Below are 20,922 nucleotides of genomic sequence, written 5' to 3' on the forward strand. Positions count from 1 at the left end.
TTGGCGCCTAGAGGCGGACCTTAGTGGAGGCCAATGTGGGCCCCCCCAAGCCCATGAGGTAACTTCCTATTATTTACAAATAGTTGGCCCATTTGTCTACTGAAAGTCAGCCTACATATCATTTTTAGCCCGCTCAGCCCATTTAGCTCCCCAGGATTTTGGCCCAAGGTCCGCGTCTATCGGCGCCAATACTGGAGCGACTGAGAAGACGCATCAAGCCTAGGTCGCTACCAGGGGGACCCGATGAAACGTCTGCCAGACGCAAGCGAACACTCGGTGTGTCCGCGGAGATGCATCCGAGGCTCATATTTGGACCAAATTTGCGTCTCCGCGGACAGCCGGTCACTATACGTCCAGCCTGGTCGACTACGCGCGGACGCAACGTCACCCCGTTAGAGATGCCCTCATGCTACATCAGTATGTTAGCTATAATACCACGCTAAGAAACTTCTAAAGTGAAAGGCCTAAACCTTTGGATGGTAATTTTCTAAAGACAAAAATTTTAGTGATATTTTTTCTAAAGTGTGGATCTTTTAGTGATATAGAACCAATTTTCCCTATACCAATTGTTGATAGTGGTAGTAGCATGCCTCAGAGTACATGATTAGATTACTGTACTATCAGAGTACATGATCGATAGTGGCAGTAGCTAGCACTGAGGAACTCTGCCTTGGTCGTCAAGCGCCGGTTGCTTTCATCATCTTTCGCGGCGTCAAGAGCCTAATAAAACAATGATTCTGAACGAGACATCCGTGTCATGTCGCCGTCTTTTCCCCAGCAAAAGATATTCGGGTCATATAGAAACAACATGATGTCGTGGACAACATACGCACTTGAAAATGAGACATGTAGGCGATCCTTATCTTGAGACCAACGGGAGGTCCAGTCAGACGAGCACACGTATGTTGAAAACGCATTAGGTCAAGACATGAAGGCTACAAAATTGATTGGCAACCTGAGACCTACATATCACATCTCACACATGCGCTTCAGGCCAATATTCCGGAGTGGTCTGTGTTTAGTGGTAACGCATGGCCCTTGAAAGGAAAATGGTTATGTCTACGACAGACAAATCAATCCAGTGTGTCCAGTGACCGATTGAAGTCGGAAATATTGTTAAAGCCAGACCAACATATGACCTCCGTCTATTTTATACGACACCCCCAATATTTTGGTTTAGTGAAGAACATTGTAACACTCATTGCTTAGTGATTTAGGCACATTTGGCCCCCTAGTAAAGTTTACACCATCTTGCCGTTGCAGTCTAGACAAGCGAAGTATACAACGTGGCAACTGATGATAATTATTTCGTTTTTTAGTGGTGATGATAAATATTTGATGAGGTCACTGGGCCAGAGCTGATTATTACCCTGAAGAACTGACGAGATGAGGTGGGCCAAGAATTTATCACAAAACATCTCTCACAGATTCCATCAGATTGACCCTATCATGCTTTGTCTAGTCTGCTTTATGCAATTTGAGGTGGGCCACATAAGTCACCCCACATTATTCATCAATGATGAGTCAGGAAGCACTGAGAAGTGAGAACTAACCAGGAGTAAACACAACACAACGTCAACTTCTCAATCTGTGAACTGTTCAAAACAGAAAATCCTCGACATGTGAATAGTTAGTTTGAAATGAACTCAAAACAGAAGAAAAACCAGTGGATTGTTTCTCAATAGAACGAATTAATTGAATAGAGAAGGCATGCCTTCTTTGGGACAATTGTCATTACAGAGTTGATGCAAGATATACAGAACAGTTTACCAGAGTCCTCATGTTGTCACCAGAATCCCAATATTCACTCTCATCATCTACATCTGGCACTTTTATCCCCCTATGTTTTGCTTACAATCGCTTCAAACTCTTCTTCCTCGCATCCACCTTCTTCTTATCGACTGGCGCTTTCCTGGCAACAGGTCCTTCCTTCTTGGGCAATGCTGCAGATGTACCAACAGCGGGCTCGTTAGGAGCATTCTGATCCTGTGAGTTTGAACCGAGCACTTTGGTGGCAGCAGCTGTAGCACATAATGCCGTGGGTGCCGATGGTGCAGTTTCGCCGAGATTTGTGCTTGACTGATCCACGTTTACAGCTGTGGTTGACTCGGAGATACTTCCACTCTTGGGCTTACTCTTAGGTTTGAGGGCATGAATGCTGGTGTATAACCTGCATATGGCGCGTGTAGACGATTAGGTAGTGCTCTAAATTGTCAAAATCTACAGCTATGGTATCTCCAAAAAAGAACATAACATTTAGCTTAATACTCCAGATTTTGGAGCACTATAGTACAACAGACGCCTAGGTGGATGCAATACTCTAATTTTTACCAAGGAATGAGAAAAAAATGACTCCCACGTATAGTGCAGGCAGGTAGGTAGGATGTCTTCTAGGTGTCCCTAGTCTATATTGACACAGTGATACTCAATGAAAAGTCAAAAAGGTAACCTTGCATGCCGTGCATAGTCCTCATAGTTTTCAAGTAACATCTTTCCAGCCTGCTCATTGAGCGCAGATTCTGGGAATGGTTCAATCAGTAGGCATCTCACCACCTATCAGACGAATAAAAAGAAGCTGAAAGTCATTAATCAATAGTTACACCTGATGTATGCACTAGGGCCAAGCAATGATGCAGCATGCACTAACCAGTAGAACATGCCGTAATCCATGAGTAGGATTCCAGTCCTTTTTCAACGTGTTAACACAGATTTCACCTCTGCTTGATATATTTGGATGGAAAATTTTGGTCACGAAAAATCCTAAGAAGTGAAAGACAGGTCAATATTTGTTTTACGAAACAATCAAATAGAGGACAAAACACAATTACTCAGGCTTTGGATGAGCACAAAAGATACACAAAAGATAGTCAGACCTTTTGGTGGAGATTGAGGGAAGTCACAGGACAAGACTAGCTTCATCCGGAAAATCCCGTTCTCGTACGGAGTACCGCCTGCGAATCATTTCAAGATCCAAATTTCAGAAATTAACATAATAAAGAAGCACATATTGTACAAACTCAGAATATGACATATACTTCTGAAAATAGACACACTTTCAGTATCTAAGGAGTACCGCCTGCGAATCATTTCAAGATCCAAATTTCAGAAATTAACATAATAAAGAAGCACATATTGTACAAACTCAGAATATGACATATCCTTCTGAAAATAGACACACTTTCACAGTATCTAATTATGAACACAAGCAACATATGAAAATCACGTAAAAAGTTAAAAATAAATGCAATTGGAGGGGAACAAGCATTAGAGGAAACACATAAAAAATGTAGTGTTTTTCAATATCAAAACCTCTTAAGTGAACCTTACCAGGTCCCTCTATATCTGCAGAAATACTCGTGAAGTCGTCGTCATTCACAATCACTCTGATCCCTTCTGGAGGCGATTGGTCAAGATTCTTCAATTCTTTAGCCAATTGCCTAATGACATTTGGTGGGAGGTTTTCATTGGTTGCCTTCATGAAAATGAACACTCGACATTAAAAATCATGTGAAGAGCACATCATCATAGCAGAATTTTGTCATCAACATCAAACGTTTTGCCATGAAAAATGAACTGTAATAATCACCATGGAAGGAAGGCAGCAAATAGCTTTATTCTAGCTTCGTCAGCAACTTTGGTGAGGATATCCTTCCACAATAGTAATAAACTTCCTGATAACAGATGCAGCCTACAGAAAACAGCAATTAACATCATGATTGGGTAGAAGCCGCAAAGAGATGACCATAATACCATAATAGCATAATTTAATTTTATAAAATGTCTTGAGTACATGATTTTCAGTTTTAGAATAGAAGGTATTATGAACAACAAATCTTATACTTAATTACACACATGGTTTCTGCAATACATCTCTCGGATTCTCAGGCACACAATTAAGTGACTGAAAGATGGAAGGGTGCAAGTGGGTGGTTCTACATGTGAACATAAGGGATACTATTTTTTCTAAGAATTTTGGGAGAAAAAGTTATAATAGCTCCTTTTGTTAGTTACCTTAGTTACATTTGGTGATTAACTACACGAATCTTTCAAACACATCTGTTTTCATTTGTTTAGAGTATTACATAGCTTGTTTCATGGCAACTCGCTAGCAGCTTTACCACTATTATCTTTTCCTAAATGGACTAGGAAATTGAGCATCTACTGTTGGGGCTTGAAGAAACATACAAAACAAATTGCGCAGACAAAATAGTTCTAGAGGACTCAAATCCTACGCATATAAGGCTAGACTCCGCTCATAGTATCGGATGTGAATTCTTTGATTTTAGTTACTTCCTAATGAACACATGCCTCCCCCTGATAGCTCGGCGATTGGTAGTTAGTCCATTCTTGTTGGTGGTTGGGTCATCGTATCGGATGTGAATTGTTTGATTTTAGTAACTTCCTAACGAACACATGCCTCCCCCTGATAGATCGGTGATTGGTAGTGGTGTTGCAGCTCTAGGCCATTCTTGTTGGTGGTTGGGTTTCTTTCCAGGTGAAAGCCGTGCTCGGCGTCAGCCCTGGTCGTTGTTTCGCTCCCTAGAGGTGTTTTTGTGGCTACCTCTCCCTCATAATTTGGTGCCTCCAGATGAAAATCTATATCCTTGATCGGGCAAAGGTGACGCTCTCTCCTTGCGGCGTCGCTTTGGAGTCCGGTTCTACAACGTTGCTTCAGGCCTGCATCTGGGTCTCAAGTCGCATTGTTGATGGTAATACATTCGTGAAGTCATCCTTGTGATGGAGTCTCGGCTAGGGTTGCCCTAAACCAATGATGCCCTGTGTTGTTTCGTCATCTAGAGGCATGGAGTTCAAGCTACGGAGATCCTTTCTAGACTTGAAGCTCCAGTTTCATTTCATTCTTTGTGGGTGTCTTTCTTTTCTTTGCCATGTGCTTGTATTGCAAGCTGGTATCCTCGGAATGGTGTTGTGTGTCTGTGCTGTTACCGTTAACGGCTTTATCAATTTGAAGTGGGCAAAAGCCTTTTATGTTATCTAAACAAACTAACACATGCCTGATTGGTAATGCCACACATGTCATGCCAGTAGCACTTCCCAATCCAGACACGCATAGAACCTAAAACCTGTAGGATTGATTATTTTTCCAAACTTACACGTCTAAGACGGTAAGGGATTGAGGGAAGGGGAACCAACATAGCAATAAATAGCTTCAGGCTTCATAACAGTAAATAAATAGCGTAATGGTCAGAGCCAATAGAGCATAATAGCAACTTTACACCTTTTTAATCGGTCGAACGTGACAGAGTGACAAAAGTGTGCAATAGGAAGAAATTAAATCGATTCGGTGGGTAAACCTAATAGAAGCATCCCCATTTGGTCCTATTATGCTCTCTCCAAAATTAATCTGCATACATACACATTAACCCACTTCTTCTTCCATGGATACATAAACCTTAACCCAGTCCATCTTCCATGGATGCATACCATCTAAAGATCAGGATTAGAGTTCCCCACCAAAACCATCAACTCCCCCCACCCTCTTGGTTTCTGAACATTGTTTCTACACCTAACACATCCAACTCAGATGAACGAACCATGAAGCAAGCATTTCCAGATCCCAGCCCTCTGTCTCTCCCGGAGAAACCATCACCGGAGCAGATCAGGTCAACTTCTCACAGACTGCTATCTCCTACAATGTGAGTCTAAGTATGTGTCCAATTACATACAGTAATGCCGAGCCGATCGAAGGACATTACCGCGAGTTCCCTCTAGAAACCTCGCACCACCCGTGACCTCACTTGGCAGAACGGGCAAACCCCGCCACCCGCCTGCGCATACCTGCGCAATTCGCCGAAACAATCGAAAACCATCACTCGCCCAGACTCCAAAACCTCCCGAATCCGCTAGTCCTACCCCACGGATCGAACTAAACTATCAGATCACGAGCACGCGCCGCGAGAACCGCGGAATGGGCCGGAACAAATCGGCTGAAACCGCAGGGAGAGATGAATCGGGGGAGGGATCGGCGAGTTACCAGAGGGGACGCGGCCAATCTGGGTCTGATGGGGGCGGCGTCGGATCGTGCCCAATGATTGAGGGCTCGTGGAATTTTTTGGGGAAAGCAAAAAAGCGAGAGGAGGGAGAGCCGAATGGGATGGGTGACGTGGCTGTCGACCGAGCCACGGAGGGGCTGGTACTTGTAGGGCGCCAGGAGAGGAGCGTGCGAGCGCGTGAACGGTCGGAAGCGAGGTCTGTGTAGCCGTTGGAGCCGAGCCGCGCCACGGCGGCGCCAGCTAGGCGATGCGCCTGGTTTTTGAAATTCACGACAGCTGCGGCCAGCGACTGGGATCGAGATGTGGGCGAGATGAGTGATCGGGATCGCTGATTGGAGGTGGACCACCGGTTCTTGGTGGCAAGAAGACGAACGGGATGGATGAATGAATGATGAGAGCGGCGCTGGTTCTGGATCAAATGATTTGCAACTTTTTCTCAAAAAAAAAAATGATTTGCAACTCGATGTGGATCGGGGGTGCTAATTCTGGAGAAAATACACTAAAGTCGGCAAAAGGAACATGTAATAAACAAAAAGTCAATTCCGGTGATCTTTTGAACCCTTATCTCATAAACACGGTCTCGGATAAACCCAAAACTTGCAATTCATGAAAACAGTACCCCCAACTTTCTAATCCTACCCATTTTCGCTCGTCGAGTGCTAAAATACTGCTCAATCCAGAAATGTTGATGTCGCGTCTATCATGAACACAACTCTCAACGCACAAATTTGCGTGAGAAGCTCGGTTGGCCGAAGCACAACGGTGGAGGATGTCGAGTGGTAGCAAGGAGGAATCGATGAAGCCTAGCGGTGGGCTTGGATGTCAATGTGAAACCGCAGATTTGCGAAATCTGCGGTTGGATACGAAATAGGATTCCGACTTGGATCGCCTTTTATTTTAGTATGTCACATATGTCAACGGCAAGATTCAACCAAGATCATTAAGATCGGATGCCCATTTTAAGGATTACGAATTTAGGATTCAACTCATACCACCGCTCTAAGATCAAGGTTTAATATACTTTAAAGTAGTAGACTTTGCTTATATGAAAACGATCTGATACGAGTTGGCCTTGTCGATGGACCTCTGCGGCTGCAACAGAATTTAAGGTCCAAGGTTCGATCCATACCTACTGTCATATGGTAATGGGTCAACCTATGGTGCAAGCTACTATCGGTCGCTAAGTTGATAAGTAGTATGTCTACTTACACGGCTTCCGAATATAGTACCTTTCCTAAAAAAAATGTTGCATAATAGCATTGTTGTGGGGATAGCTAAATCCTACCTAGGGGGGGGGGGGGGGGGTCCAACACATGTTCATGCATGGCACCTAGATGGCATAGGCATCAAGATCAAAACAAGACAAGACAAAGATCCAATTAGTCTATGGCCCCATGGATGTTTGCAAGGCTCGGGGTCACCAAGAGGGAAGGTGGTTCAAGGTGGCATTGCTCTTGTTCGTAGCCACTAGTTAAAACACTAATCTCACGAAAGTTAGTGGGTATTGAGATGGCATTTGTCTTGTACCTAGCCATCAATAAAGACACCATCTTCGACATTTCTCCTAGTGTAAGACTAAGTCATGCTCCCACAAGGCGACCGGCCGTACTCAAAGAACATTGCCTTGTTAACTCTCTCATGGTGTACAGTGACCTTCTCCATAAGGCCAGCCCACATGCCCTTTACTTACTACAATATCACTTGTTATGAAACTTCTGACAGTAGGAAAGGTTCCTAAACTACAATATGGCATGACCATGCTACACGAGATACCCCCTACTTTCTCATTGTTCGATTACAATAACATGTGCAATTCATACAAACAAGCTATAATAAAATCCACCTAAAATGATCTCACGAGATTCACACAAAACCATCTCACGTGTTTCACATCTAAGGATCACGATTCATATTATACTCATAACGAGTTCATTGAGCTGAAAGCAAAGGACACCTCAAGTTGATAAGATCTAGCATGCAAGTATGCAACATACTATTAGAGACCCACGATAACGTGTTTTCTCTATGCACTACAAATTCATCATCATCCAGGGTGACAATGAGCAACATGGGCCCCTTTTGTGAGAGTTGTAGGCCCAAATTAGTTTTGAAAACTTGGTTACAAACTGCAAAATCGTTGAGAAAAGCAAGCACCGTAGGCACGTTCAATAGAACTCAATACAACACAAAACATAGAGACAACATCTCATGAAAGCTTGGCCAACATTTCTTTCGGTCTCTCTACATCTTCGCATTTTCTGCTTTACCTCTCCTACTATTCAACGATTATCTCATCATATAATTATATTTTTAAATAAAAAATCAAGCTAGACATAGCACGCTAACCAATTAAAAATTGAGTAATGCAACATGATAAAAAAACAAGTAAAGTGATTGAAGAACATATGTAAAAAAATAAAAGTACACAATCATGGTTGTTGAAAGCATGCAAGCTTCTTAAAAGTTTTTTCAAGCCTAAAAGGATCAGTATTGTTGACTATAAATTATTGACCGTGAATTTATAAACGAATTTCCCTCTCTAAAAAATCACCTAGAGAGGGAAATGTCTTTTCTAATTCAACTAGTACAAGTGCCCGTGCGTTGCCACGGGTACTCAAATTTCATTTCTCAATGCACATATATAATTCACAACTCACTATGAAAATTTAAAACGTAGCGAATCGACGAAAAGGATAGGCCGCTATTTTTCCTCATAACATGTCAATACAATGCATGCAAAAGTTCACGTGTCTAAAAAAGCAACAATATATTCCACAATTAATAAAACAAGGAGAAGGTGAGTTCATTTTTGACAGCCGCCACAAAGTGAGTTCATTTTGACGATCGCCACAAACATGATAGCTTAGTTTTCGAATACCCCATATCTCTCTTCCTAACCCCTACAAGGACCAACAAGTGTGTACTTTTACATTATTCATCCCCTCCCTCCCTCCCTCGCTCTCCCCCTCGCTTTCCCTCCCTCCCTCCCTTTCTCTGTCTCTCAACAAGTGTGTACTTTTACATTATTCATCCCCTCCCTCCCTCCCTCCCTCCCTTCCTCTCTCCAACACATATGCACTAACACATGCCCACTTACCTTTGTCTGCGTCGTCATGCACGAACACATGCTCTCTCGAAAGGCAACCATTCCCGCCCTCTTCGTCCGCGTCGGTTTCCTCCGGCGGGCGGTTGAAGGTGAACATCAACCTCCAAGCTTCTATGCCAAGACGGAGGCCCTGTAGCAACATCGTAGTTGGCTCTTTGTGCTACGCCCCAAGTGGTTCTGTCCTCTGCTGCGTGGTTCTTGACTATGCTGTGATGAATCGATACGGTGGCAATGAAGCTAGACCTGATGGCGTTTCTTCTATAATCTTTTGGGTTCTTTGTGCAAAATGTTTGGACCTGATTGTAATTTTCTTTATATTTTGGTCCTCTATGTACTTGTGCCACCGCTAAATGAATAGCTTCTAGGCCCCCTCTAGGACCGTACCTTGTTCAAAAAAAAAAGTTTATACTTCATGCGCAATTTAGCACATCCATCAAGTTGGGTATCTTTGCATAAGATAATTAGCAACTTCCCATCATGTTAGCTATCTTTACATAAGATAGTTGGCGACACTTTCATCTTATAAAAAGTAAACCAGATAAGATATACAAATAAAATGAGTCCTCCCTTCACTCTTAGCTAGTAGGGAGCTTAGGTTTAACAAATAAAAACATGTCCCATGAAAATGTCTCCTACAAATGTGAGTAGCACAAGTAATATTCTCTAATAAATCATATGCGGACAATCTAGTTAAATTTTTCACACTAAATGGCAAAATTTACAACAATAGGCACGGCAATTGGACAACACACATGTCGTTCGAATTCAGATCTTACCAGGACATGAGTACTCCAAATATGCTCACTCAATTATGAAATATCTTTACAAGTCAACTTGAATATCACCAATTACCTAATAAATAATTTTTCACAATAATTAATATCCATAGTAAGGTATGCCTTTCCTTCCTACTGCCTCTACTACATCGCCCAATCGCATTATCGATTTGCAAACAGTAGATGATAATGTTGTACTCAAGATCACTGTGCTTCTCCTTCTCTAGTCCTTTTCGTTTAATTTGTTGAACACATATTCAGAAGAAATAAGTAATTAAGGCTAAAAAGGAATTTGAACCAAAAAAAATAGAAAATAAATATTGAGTCTCCGTAGATATATCATTGCTAAATACTAACTACATCTTCCAGACCTGACATGTGAATTATTCAACAGAAGGGGATATATATCAACAATTGAACATTGAATTTTGCTCCCAGATGAATGAGCTAACAGTAGTTTTCCCAACAATTTTCAGAAACATGTATGCAATTATTTCATTCTAATAATGCATATGACCATAAATTTCAAGTAGGTCCGGTTGTTTCTTTCTGCTACTAAATCAAAACGACATGTGATTACTTGACAAATAAATTCTATAAAGATACCTTATTGCCATCCTTTCTAGACGCTGAATTCACAATTAAAACTTCTGACGCGCTTCTTGACCATTGATGCGTCTCCGACGTATCGATAATTTCTAGGCCGGCGCGGCCAAGGGGGGCCGCGCCCCCCTATAGTGTCGGTGCCCCTTCGACCTTCTGACGCCGCCTCTTCGCCTATATAAAGCCCCTCGACCTAAAACCTCGAGACGAAAAAAGCCACGGTACGAGAAACCTTCCAGAGTCGCCGCCATCGCGAAGCCAAGATCTGGGGGACAGGAGTCTCTGTTCCGGCACGCCGCCGGGACGGGGAAGTGCCCCCGGAAGGCTTCTCCATCGACACCACCGCCATCTTCATCACCGCTGCTGTCTCCCATGAGGAGGGAGTAGTTCTCCATCGAGGCTCGGGGCTGTACCGGTAGCTATGTGGTTCATCTCTCTCCTATGTGCTTCAATACAATAATCTCATGAGCTGCCTTACATGATTGAGATTCATATGATGATGCTTGTAATCTAGATGTCATTATGCTAGTCAAGTGGATTTTACTTATGTGATCTCCGGAGACTCCTTGTCCCACGTGTGTAAAGGTGACAGTGTGTGCACCGTGTGGGTCTCTTAGGCTATATTTCACAGAATACTTATTCACTGTTATGAATGGCATAGTGAAGTGCTTATTTATATCTCTTTATGATTGCAATGTGTTTTGTATCACAATTTATCTATGTGCTACTCTAGTGATGTTATTAAAGTAGTTTTATTCCTCCTGCACGGTGTAATGGTGACAGTGTGTGCATCCGTGTTAGTACTTGGCGTAGGCTATGATTATGATCTCTTGTAGAATATGAAGTTAACTATTGCTATGATGGTATTGATGTGATCTATTCCTCCTACATAGTGTGAAGGTGACAGTGTGCATGCTATGTTAGTACTTGGTTTAGTTGTGTTGATCTGTCATGCACTCTAAGGTTATTTAAATATGAACATTGAATTGTGGAGCTTGTTAACTCCGGCATTGAGGGTTCGTGTAATCCTACGCAATGGTGTTCATCATCCAACAAGAGTGTAGAGTATGCATTTATCTATTCTGTTATGTGATCAATGTTGAGAGTGTCCACTAGTGAAAGTCTAATCCCTAGGCCTTGTTCCTAAATACTGCTATCGCTGCTTGTTTACTGTTTTACTGCATTTATACTGCCTGCAATATTACTACCATCAACTGCACGCCAGCAAGCACTTTTCTGGCGCCGTTACTACTGCTCATATTCATTCATACCACTTGTTTTTTACTATCTCTTCGCCGAACTAGTGCACCTATTAGGTGTGTTGGGGACACAAGAGACTTCTTGCTTTGTGGTTGCAGGGTTGCATGAGAGGGATATCTTTGACCTCTTCCTCCCTGAGTTCGATAAACCTTGGGTGATCCACTTAAGGGAAACTTGCTGCTGTTCTACAAACCTCTGCTCTTGGAGGCCCAACACTGTCTACAAGAATAGAAGCACCCGTAGACATCAACCATTCAATGTCCATGTCTTATGCGTAGACACCACTGATAACTATATGTTTACATGCATAGAGCTCACCACTGTAATTTCATATATCATTGTTTGCTCTGCTTCTAAAATCATCTGATTAATAGCGGAAATGGGAAACTACCAACATTTATCAAAGTTGGTATGTGCTCATCTATACCAGTACATGTAGGAAAGAATAAGTGCACATCATGACAACAAGATGCCAAGAAACATAAGAGAGTATTTTGCGTAGGAATCATGCATCCCATAGGACCCAAAATTCAAAGAATAAATCCTGGATACATTATCTCTGGGTTTGTACTTGTTCACCATCCCACAACAATGACCATTCCACCAAGCAAACCCAAAATAAAATGATTAAAAGAATTTCACAAAAAGTAGAACACGAATCATGCATATAAATAAATAGTGAATACCATGATCCCACAACTTTTGCTTGTATTTTGTCGAGGCTGCAGATGTCCCGCTTTTGTTTTATTCAACACTTGTACATGAAAGATAATAAGCCCATATCATTATTAGCAAAAAAATTACCATACTAAATAAGACAAACTCAGGGCATGGGCCATCCATCAAATATTTATCATGGGTCTAGAGAGGAAATCCGTTCATCAAGCTAGCATCAATCATCTCAATGTCCTTAAGCAAACCAGAGAAAGATCGTGTCTCTCATAATTTATTTTAAAGAATTAGCCATACCAAAAATGTGTGTAAATCCTTCTAGACGGTCAATTTATTAGCATCCCATACTGCTAGCTGATTCAACAAATGAATGTACAACAAGACATAGATGTGCAGCCATTACATACCAGCAAGTTTCAGTCAATGGGAGCGTGTAGGTTCAGATATCTGAAGATAGTTGTAACTGAATAAACATGGACCACTCACTTTGAATTTAGTAATCCATGGATGATGAATATTGTGAAATTGTATCACTTGGTGTGCATTACTGATTCACATTTTACTCAGTCGGTTGTGAATTTCAACATATTGTGAAATTTTATCACTTAGTGTGCATTACTGATTCACATTTTAATCAGTTGGTTCTGAATTTCGATATTGGTGTGAAAAGTGATCTTACCTGAACCTGCTGGCGAGCTCTGCGGCGGCTGCGGCATGGCAAGCCTGCGGCTTGGGTATTGCGGCGGAAGCCTGGCGGCAAGGCCAAGCTTCTGGATAATGAGCGGGAATGAATTTGGATTACCAGTACCATGGTCTCGGTGCAGATGTGCTCCTCGATCTTCTTCTAGGCGCAAACCTGAAATCCACACAAATCAATCAGCTAGTTCAGGGACCGCTGATTAGCTAGTTTAGAGCAGAATAGGACACGTCTTCGTGGCATGACGATGTACTGACCTGAGGAAAGTGTCGAGGAAGCGCTAGTGCTCCTCCGGGCACCATCTCTCCTTCGGCTTAGGAAGCTTTCCTCACCTTCCCTCTGTCCGCCGCTCTCTCGCTGCCAGACCTACTTCACGTTCCTACATGTAAGGATCTCAAAGATGTAGGGGTCCTGAAGAAGACAATATCTGGTACTAACTCAATCCCAGATTCCACAATGTTCTAGCACATCAAAGAGTCCAACCATCCAAGCTAGCATTATGTATCATCGATATAGTACCATGGGAGACTAAGGTAGATGAAAACCTGAAACTTGGAAGTGCCGGCATAGGGGCTTCTTCCATGTTAACACCAGATATCCTGGACATATCAAAAGAGTAAACTGAGTCATACTGTGCGTAAATTTGATCTATATGACGTCTACCAAATCCCAAACTCCTCAATGTTTCAGCATGCACATCTCTCTAAGTGCTAGAAACAGAAGTGCAAGTAACAAGACACATCTCATAGCAATAGTTACTCGGAGGAGGGCTCACATTCTTTTCAGAATTATTAGTGCCAGCCTCAAGTACAGCTCAAATACATATATCTGGGAGAAGGTTCATCGATACAACAAAACATTAACACACCTTTGCATACTGATAAGGAAAGTGTAACGCAAAAGAATATCTAAAGAGAATCAGTTTATGCATCCAATAAATCCTTCGCTGCCAACACTCTAAATAACAAAATGTCATGTCCGGTGATCTGAAACCTAAGATTCCGCAGGACGAAACGTGTAATATATGTGGCAACAGATGTTCTAAAATCTAAATCTGCTAACCAAACCAAGAGACCTAGAGCACATGATCACTTTAAATCCCATGAAACGGGATAAGTTATCCAACGCAGTTGTAGTCTAATCCAATCTGGCGTGAACGCACAAGCTTCTGAATCCCCCCAAAATAATTTTGCTCCCCTGTGGTTACCTGGGTATGGGTCGGAGGGGAGGATGCTAGCCTGGCCGGTGATGAAGGCGATGCGGTCGGATCCCCTCTCAGAGGGCTGGAAGGAATAGGACCAGCACGGAAGGCGGACTTGGATGGGGTCGTCGCTGTCGCCGCGGCTGTGACCAATGGCGCCGGCTTGGCCGGATCTTCAGCTCGCTCCTATGTCCCTCTTACCTCGCCGTCGGGAGACCCGACCCATTCCTTTCGGTCGGCATCCTCCCCGGCCACGCATGCTAGGGGCCTACGGCACCTAAGATCTTTGGAGGAGGAGCGCGAGGGTCTGCGGATTTCCCGAAATCTAGGACGTGGTCAGGGGAGGTGAGGGTTACTGTGCTTTATTGGGCTTGGCCCATTTGTCCGCGTGCGGCGCAGAGCAGAGACGAGCACACGAAGGAAGTGACGAGGACGACGAAAATTTAGACGTAGCGAGGACGACCAAACTGGGGGAGAAGGGGGAACATGTTCGTTCTTTTTAAGTAGTAGAGAAATCAAGCTAGACATAGCACGCTAACCAATTAAAAATTGAGTAATGCAACATGATAAAAAAAACAAGTAAAGTTATTGAAGAACATATGTAAAAAAATAAAAGTACATAATCATGGTTGTTGAAAGCATGCAAGCTTCTTAAAAGTTTTTTCAAGCCTAAAAGGATCAGTATTGTTGACTATAAATTGTTGACCGTGAATTTATAAACGAATTTCCCTCTAAAAAATCACCTAGAGAGGGAAATGTCTTTTCTAATTCAACTAGTACAAGTGCCCGTGCGTTGCCACGGGTACTCAAATTTCATTTCTCAATGCACATATATAATTCACAACTCACTATGAAAATTTAAAACATAGCGAATCGACGAAAAGGATAGGCCGCTATTTTTCCTCATAACATGTCAATACAATGCATGCAAAAGTTCACGTGTCTAAAAAAGCAACAATATATTCCACAATTAATAAAACAAGGAGAAGGTGAGTTCATTTTTGACAGTCGCCACAAAGTGAGTTCATTTTGACGATCGCCACAAACATGATAGCTTAGTTTTCGAATACCCCATATCTCTCTTCCTAACCCCTACAAGGACCAACAAGTGTGTACTTTTACATTATTCATCCCCTCCCTCCCTCCCTCGCTCTCCCCCTCGCTTTCCCTCCCTCCCTCCCTTTCTCTGTCTCTCAACAAGTGTGTACTTTTACATTATTCATCCCCTCCCTCCCTCCCTCCCTCCCTCCCTCCCTTCCTCTCTCCAACACATATGCACTAACACATGCCCACTTACCTTTGTCCGCGTCGTCATGCACGAACACATGCTCTCTCGAAAGGCAACCATTCCCGCCCTCTTCGTCCGCGTCGGTTTCCTCCGGCGGGCGGTTGAAGGTGAACATCAACCTCCAAGCTTCTATGCCAAGACGGAGGCCCTGTAGCAACATCGTAGTTGGCTCTTTGTGCTACGCCCCAAGTGGTTATGTCCTCTGCTGCGTGGTTCTTGACTATGATGTGATGAATCGATATGGTGGCAATGAAGCTAGACCTGATGGCATTTCTTCTATAATCTTTTGGGTTCTTTGTGCAAAATGTTTGGACCTGATTGTAATTTTCTTTATATTTTGGTCCTCTATGTACTTGTGCCACCGCTAAATGAATAGCTTCTAGGCCCCCTCTAGGACCGTACCTTGTTCAAAAAAAAAGTTTATACTTCATGCGCAATTTAGCACATCCATCAAGTTGGGTATCTTTGCATAAGACAATTAGCGACTTCCCATCATGTTAGCTATCTTTACATAAGATAGTTGGCGACACTTTCATCTTATAAAAAGTAAACCAGATAAGATATACAAATAAAATGAGTCCTCCCTTCACTCTTAGCTAGTAGGGAGCTTAGGTTTAACAAATAAAAACATGTTCCATGAAAATGTCTCCTACAAATGTGAGTAGCACAAGTAATATTCTCTAATAAATCATATGCGGACAATCTAGTTAAATTTGTCACACTAAATGGCAAAATTTACAACAATAGGCACGGCAATTGGACAACACACATGTCGTTCGAATTCAGATCTTACCAGGACATGAGTACTCCAAATATGCTCACTCAATTATGAAATATCTTTACAAGTCAGCTTGAATATCACCAATTACCTGATAAATAATTTTTCACAATAATTAATATCCATAGTAAGGTATGCCTTTCCTTCCTACTGCCTCTACTACACTGCCCACTGCATTATCGACGGTGCAAACAGTAGATGATAATGTTGTACTCAAGATCACTGTGCTTCTCCTTCTCTAGTCCTTTTCGTTTAATTTGTTGAACACATATTCAGAAGAAATAAGTAATTAAGGCCAAAAAGGAATTTGAACCAAAAAAATAGAAAATAAATATTGAGTCTCCGTAGATATATCATTGCTGAACACTAACTACATCTTCCAGACCTGACATGTGAATTATTCAACAGAAGGGAATATATATCAACAATTGAACATTGAATTTTGCTCCCAAATGAATGAGCTAACAGTAGTTTTCCCAACAATTTTCAGAAACATGTATGCAATTATTTCATTCTAATAATGCATATGACCATATCCGATTGTTTCTTTCTGCTACTAAATCAAAACGACATGTGATTACTTGACAAATAAATTCTATAAAGATATCTTATTGCCATCCTTTCTAGACGCTGAATTCGCAATTAAAACTTCTGACGCGCTTCTTGACCATTCAATGTCCATGTCTTATGCGTAGACACCACTGATAAGTATATGTTTACATGCATAGGGCTCACCATTGTAATTTCATATATCATTGTTTGCTCTGCTTCTAAAATCATCTGATTAATAGCGGAAATGGGAAACTACCAACATTTATCAAAGTTGGTATGTGCTCATTTATACCAGTACATGTAGGAAAGAATAAGTGCACATCATGACAACAAGATGCCAAGAAACATAAGAGAGTATTTTGCGTAGGAATCATGCATCCCATAGGACCCAAAATTCAAAGAATAAATCCTGGATACATTATCTCTGGGTTTGTACTTGTTCACCATCCCACAACAATGACCATTCCACCAAGCAAACCCAAAATAAAATGATTAAAAGAATTTCACAAAAAGTAGAACACGAATCATGCATATAAATAAATAGTGAATACCATGATCCCACAACTTTTGCTTGTATTTTGTCGAGGCTGCAGATGTCCCGCTTTTGTTTTATTCAACACTTGTACATGAAAGATAATGAGCCCATATCATTATTAGCAAAAAAAATTACCATACTAAATAAGACAAACTCAGGGCATGGGCCATTCATCAAATATTTATCATGGGTCTAGAGAGGAAATCCGTTCATCAAGCTAGCATCAATCATCTCAATGTCCTTAAGCAAACCAGAGAAAGATCGTGTCTCTCAGAATTTATTTTAAAGAATTAGCCATACCAAAAATGTGTGTAAATCCTTCTAGACGGTCAATTTATTAGCATCCCATACTGCTAGCTGATTCAACAAATGAATGTACAACAAGACATAGATGTGCAGCCATTACATACCAGCAAGTTTCAGTCAATGGGAGCGTGTAGGTTCAGATATCTGAAGATAGTTGTAACTGAATAAACATGGACCACTCACTTTGAATTTAGTAATCCATGGATGATGAATATTGTGAAATTGTATCACTTGGTGTGCATTACTGATTCACATTTTACTCAGTCGGTTGTGAATTTCGACATATTGTGAAATTTTATCACTTAGTGTGCATTACTGATTCACATTTTAATCAGTTGGTTCTGAATTTCGATATTGGTGTGAAAAGTGATCTTATCCGAACCTGCTGGCGAGCTCTGCGGCGGCTGCGGCATGGCAAGCCTGCGGCTTGGGTATTGCGGCGGAAGCCTGGCGGTGTTATCATCAGAATTTAACCAAGTCTGGAGATGGGCCGTGATTAAATGGGCTTAGAGGATATGCACGGAAAATATTCCCGAACCGGCCTTGTACAAGAAGTTTGGGAAAGATTGTCCGTGTATCTATAAATTATAGTAGGATACGTGTCGGTTAGAATTAAGAGATAGAGTTTAGCTCGTACACGGTTGGGTTTATTCCCAAGTTAGAAAGTCTACGGACTATAAATATGTATCTAGGGTTATTGAGAAGGAGGACGATCACGTTCACAACAAATCAATCTAGGCGCATCGCCACCCCTTGTTTCGAGGGTTTCTCCCGGGTAAGCAACATGCTGCCTAGATCGCATCTTGCGATCTAGGCAGTATCAGTTTATTCGTTATTGGTGTTGTTCGTGCTGAAACCTTTTTGATGGCCAGCAACACCCTTATCTTAGGTGTTTTGGGGCTGACGTCGATGGTTTCACGATGTACTTATTTAGCTACGCTGCCCCTCGATATCTAGCTGCCCTTACACCTATTTTAGGTGTAAGGGCAGCATCTTGCTTGATCTTTATTTAGTAGATCTAATCCGTTATAGTTGCTCCTTGTTCTTCAAGAATTGGTTTGATATCCGTATGGTTAGGCCTTATAAACGGGTTGAACGATCCGGTAGTGCGTAAGGTGTGGTTTATTAAGCTCTAGAGGGATTGTTCCGGGGATCAACTTCACGTTGGTTTTTAGGCCTCTTTAGGGCTGGTTTTCCATTATCTTACGTATCTGTTAGACTCAACTATGCATAGGATGTTCCGATTATACGGTGAAAACCCTAGACTATCGTAGATTAGTTTAGCTTGATATTGATAAAGCATGATCCCCATGTCCTTATAAATCTAACATGAACCATGGGGCAATCGGCTCTTTGAGCCGATCCACAGAACAACTTAAGAGCCGATCGGGGCTCGTATTTAATGTTTACGTGTTTGCCATGCAGGAAACTAGTCGAAGCAATCCATCACCTTCCTGACCAGGTATAGGTCAGGTGGCACGCCCTCGTAAGCACCAGGACGTGTGCCAGAAGGCATTGCGGGCCGTCGCCCGAGGGACCAGGGTCCACCGCAATCCTGGGAGCCTCCCGGCTCTACGGTGTTGCCCGTCGATACTCGCCGGTGGGTTTTTGACCGCAACACATTCTGGCACGCCCGGTGGGACACTCTACAGCAACCACTACGTCGACATCTGCAGCAACCATGTCAAAAGCTGCGGATGAGGTGGTGGGCGAACCAGTCACGTACGCAGATCTGCCGGAGGAACACAAGAAGAAGTACTGTTGTGGGTATACTTCATGGTTGTACCATCGACAGTGCCTAGATCCGGCAAGCCCGGGTGGCCCACAGACGGTGATGAGGCATGTGGCCCATCGGGCGGCCCAGTTGCTGTTGATCATGAAGGAAGAAGTCCAGCCCAGGATCGATGGCCGGATCCGTACCGACATAGGAGTAACCCGGATCCATGGAGGCCCATGAGGAACCCGGATCCAGTACGACGTATATGGAAGGCGGATCCGTGACGTGCACGGCAAGATATTGTACCGTAGCTAGGCTGTCTGTAATCCGGCTAGGACTCTCCATGTAAACCCTAGATCCGTGCGCCTTTATAAGCCGGATCCTGGGAGCCCTAGAGGCACAACCACAACTCATTGTAACAACGCGAAAGCGCCCAGATAATTCCAGACAAGCAGCAGTAGGCCCTGTCATCGTGCAGGTGATCCGAAGCTGGGTAACTCGCGTACCACCGTCCCGAGAGCACTCCGCCCTATGGCCCCTACTTCTTCTCCCCCTCGTGAGGATCCCTCCTCCGGGGTACCGTCGATTAGGCAACGACAGTTGGCGCCCACCGTGGGGCCTGTGGCGTCTGGAGGCCGGAACCGGGAGGGTTCCGCCATGGGAAGCTACGACGACACCATCGCTGTGGGGCACGTCCTTTACGCCGGGAATCTGCCGATCGTCCCTCCGGATGAGTGCTGGATTCCGGCTAGGACAAACCCCGTCAAGCTCTCCATCGTCCCAATTGGCGGCATACACATCTTCATCGGGGAAACCGTCGATTCCGACGGAAACCCACTGGTAAGTAACGCAGACGCGACCGCCGCAGAGCTGGACGCCGTCGCGAAGATCCGATCCGAGACGCAGGAGCTTCCCAAGGAAGATTCCGCCTTGGATCTGGAAATTTCAAAGCCCACCCAATCCGCCGAGCGAGAAACAAAGGTGGAAGACCAATGCAGATCCGCCTGGGTCTCCCAGGTGTTAGAAAAGCAGAGGTGCCACTTCGTACACTTCTTGGCGCATACCGCCGGAACCGCCCCTCAAGAAGACGGAGCTGGTCCTGAGCAGGAAGAGGCACCGGAACACAACGCGGATCCGGATCAGGCTGAGCTTGTCGGAGAGAGCGAGACTCCGGTTGAAGAGTCGATTTTGGGCAACCTGAGCCCAATTTCGGGAGATACCCCCTCCATGGAGTCTGATGACTTCGTTCGCAAGATAAGGGAATACGGATACAGTGATCAGCCTGAAGTCGACTCCGCCCAGCCTAAGCAGGTTCTCGCAACGATAGCAGCGCAGGGACAAACTGGATCTGAAGAACCAGCCAGCCAATCTGACCCTCAACCATCCCAACAAGGATCTCCAATGTCTCGGGTACGACCCC

General features: G+C 43.3%; 1 protein-coding gene across 1 annotated transcript; it reads right to left on the minus strand.

The window, feature by feature from the left end:
• Positions 1 to 1,671: 1,671 nt before the first annotated feature.
• On the minus strand, positions 1,672 to 6,141 carry LOC127308029 (ubiquitin-conjugating enzyme E2 22). Its single transcript, XM_051338797.2, has 7 exons — positions 5,993 to 6,141; positions 3,587 to 3,688; positions 3,328 to 3,472; positions 2,874 to 2,951; positions 2,648 to 2,760; positions 2,450 to 2,553; positions 1,672 to 2,170 (listed from the first exon to the last, which is right to left on the minus strand). The coding sequence occupies exons 2-7, from the start codon at positions 3,587 to 3,589 to the stop codon at positions 1,852 to 1,854; spliced, it is 762 nt and encodes a 253-aa protein (XP_051194757.1). The 5' UTR covers positions 3,590 to 3,688; positions 5,993 to 6,141; the 3' UTR covers positions 1,672 to 1,851.
• Between the last annotated feature and the right edge of the window lie 14,781 nt (positions 6,142 to 20,922).

This window comes from Lolium perenne, chromosome 6 (genome assembly GCF_019359855.2).
Source record: "Lolium perenne isolate Kyuss_39 chromosome 6, Kyuss_2.0, whole genome shotgun sequence".
NCBI lineage: Eukaryota > Viridiplantae > Streptophyta > Magnoliopsida > Poales > Poaceae > Lolium > Lolium perenne.

Excerpts from the sequence above, each read along its gene's own strand:
- LOC127308029 (XM_051338797.2), bottom strand. Across the intron at positions 2,952-3,327 it reads TGCAGATATAGAGGGACCTG|GCGGTACTCCGTACGAGAAC; the intron begins GTAAGGTTCACT and ends AATGATTCGCAG. Across the intron at positions 2,761-2,873 it reads CCCTCAATCTCCACCAAAAG|GATTTTTCGTGACCAAAATT; the intron begins GTCTGACTATCT and ends TTCACTTCTTAG.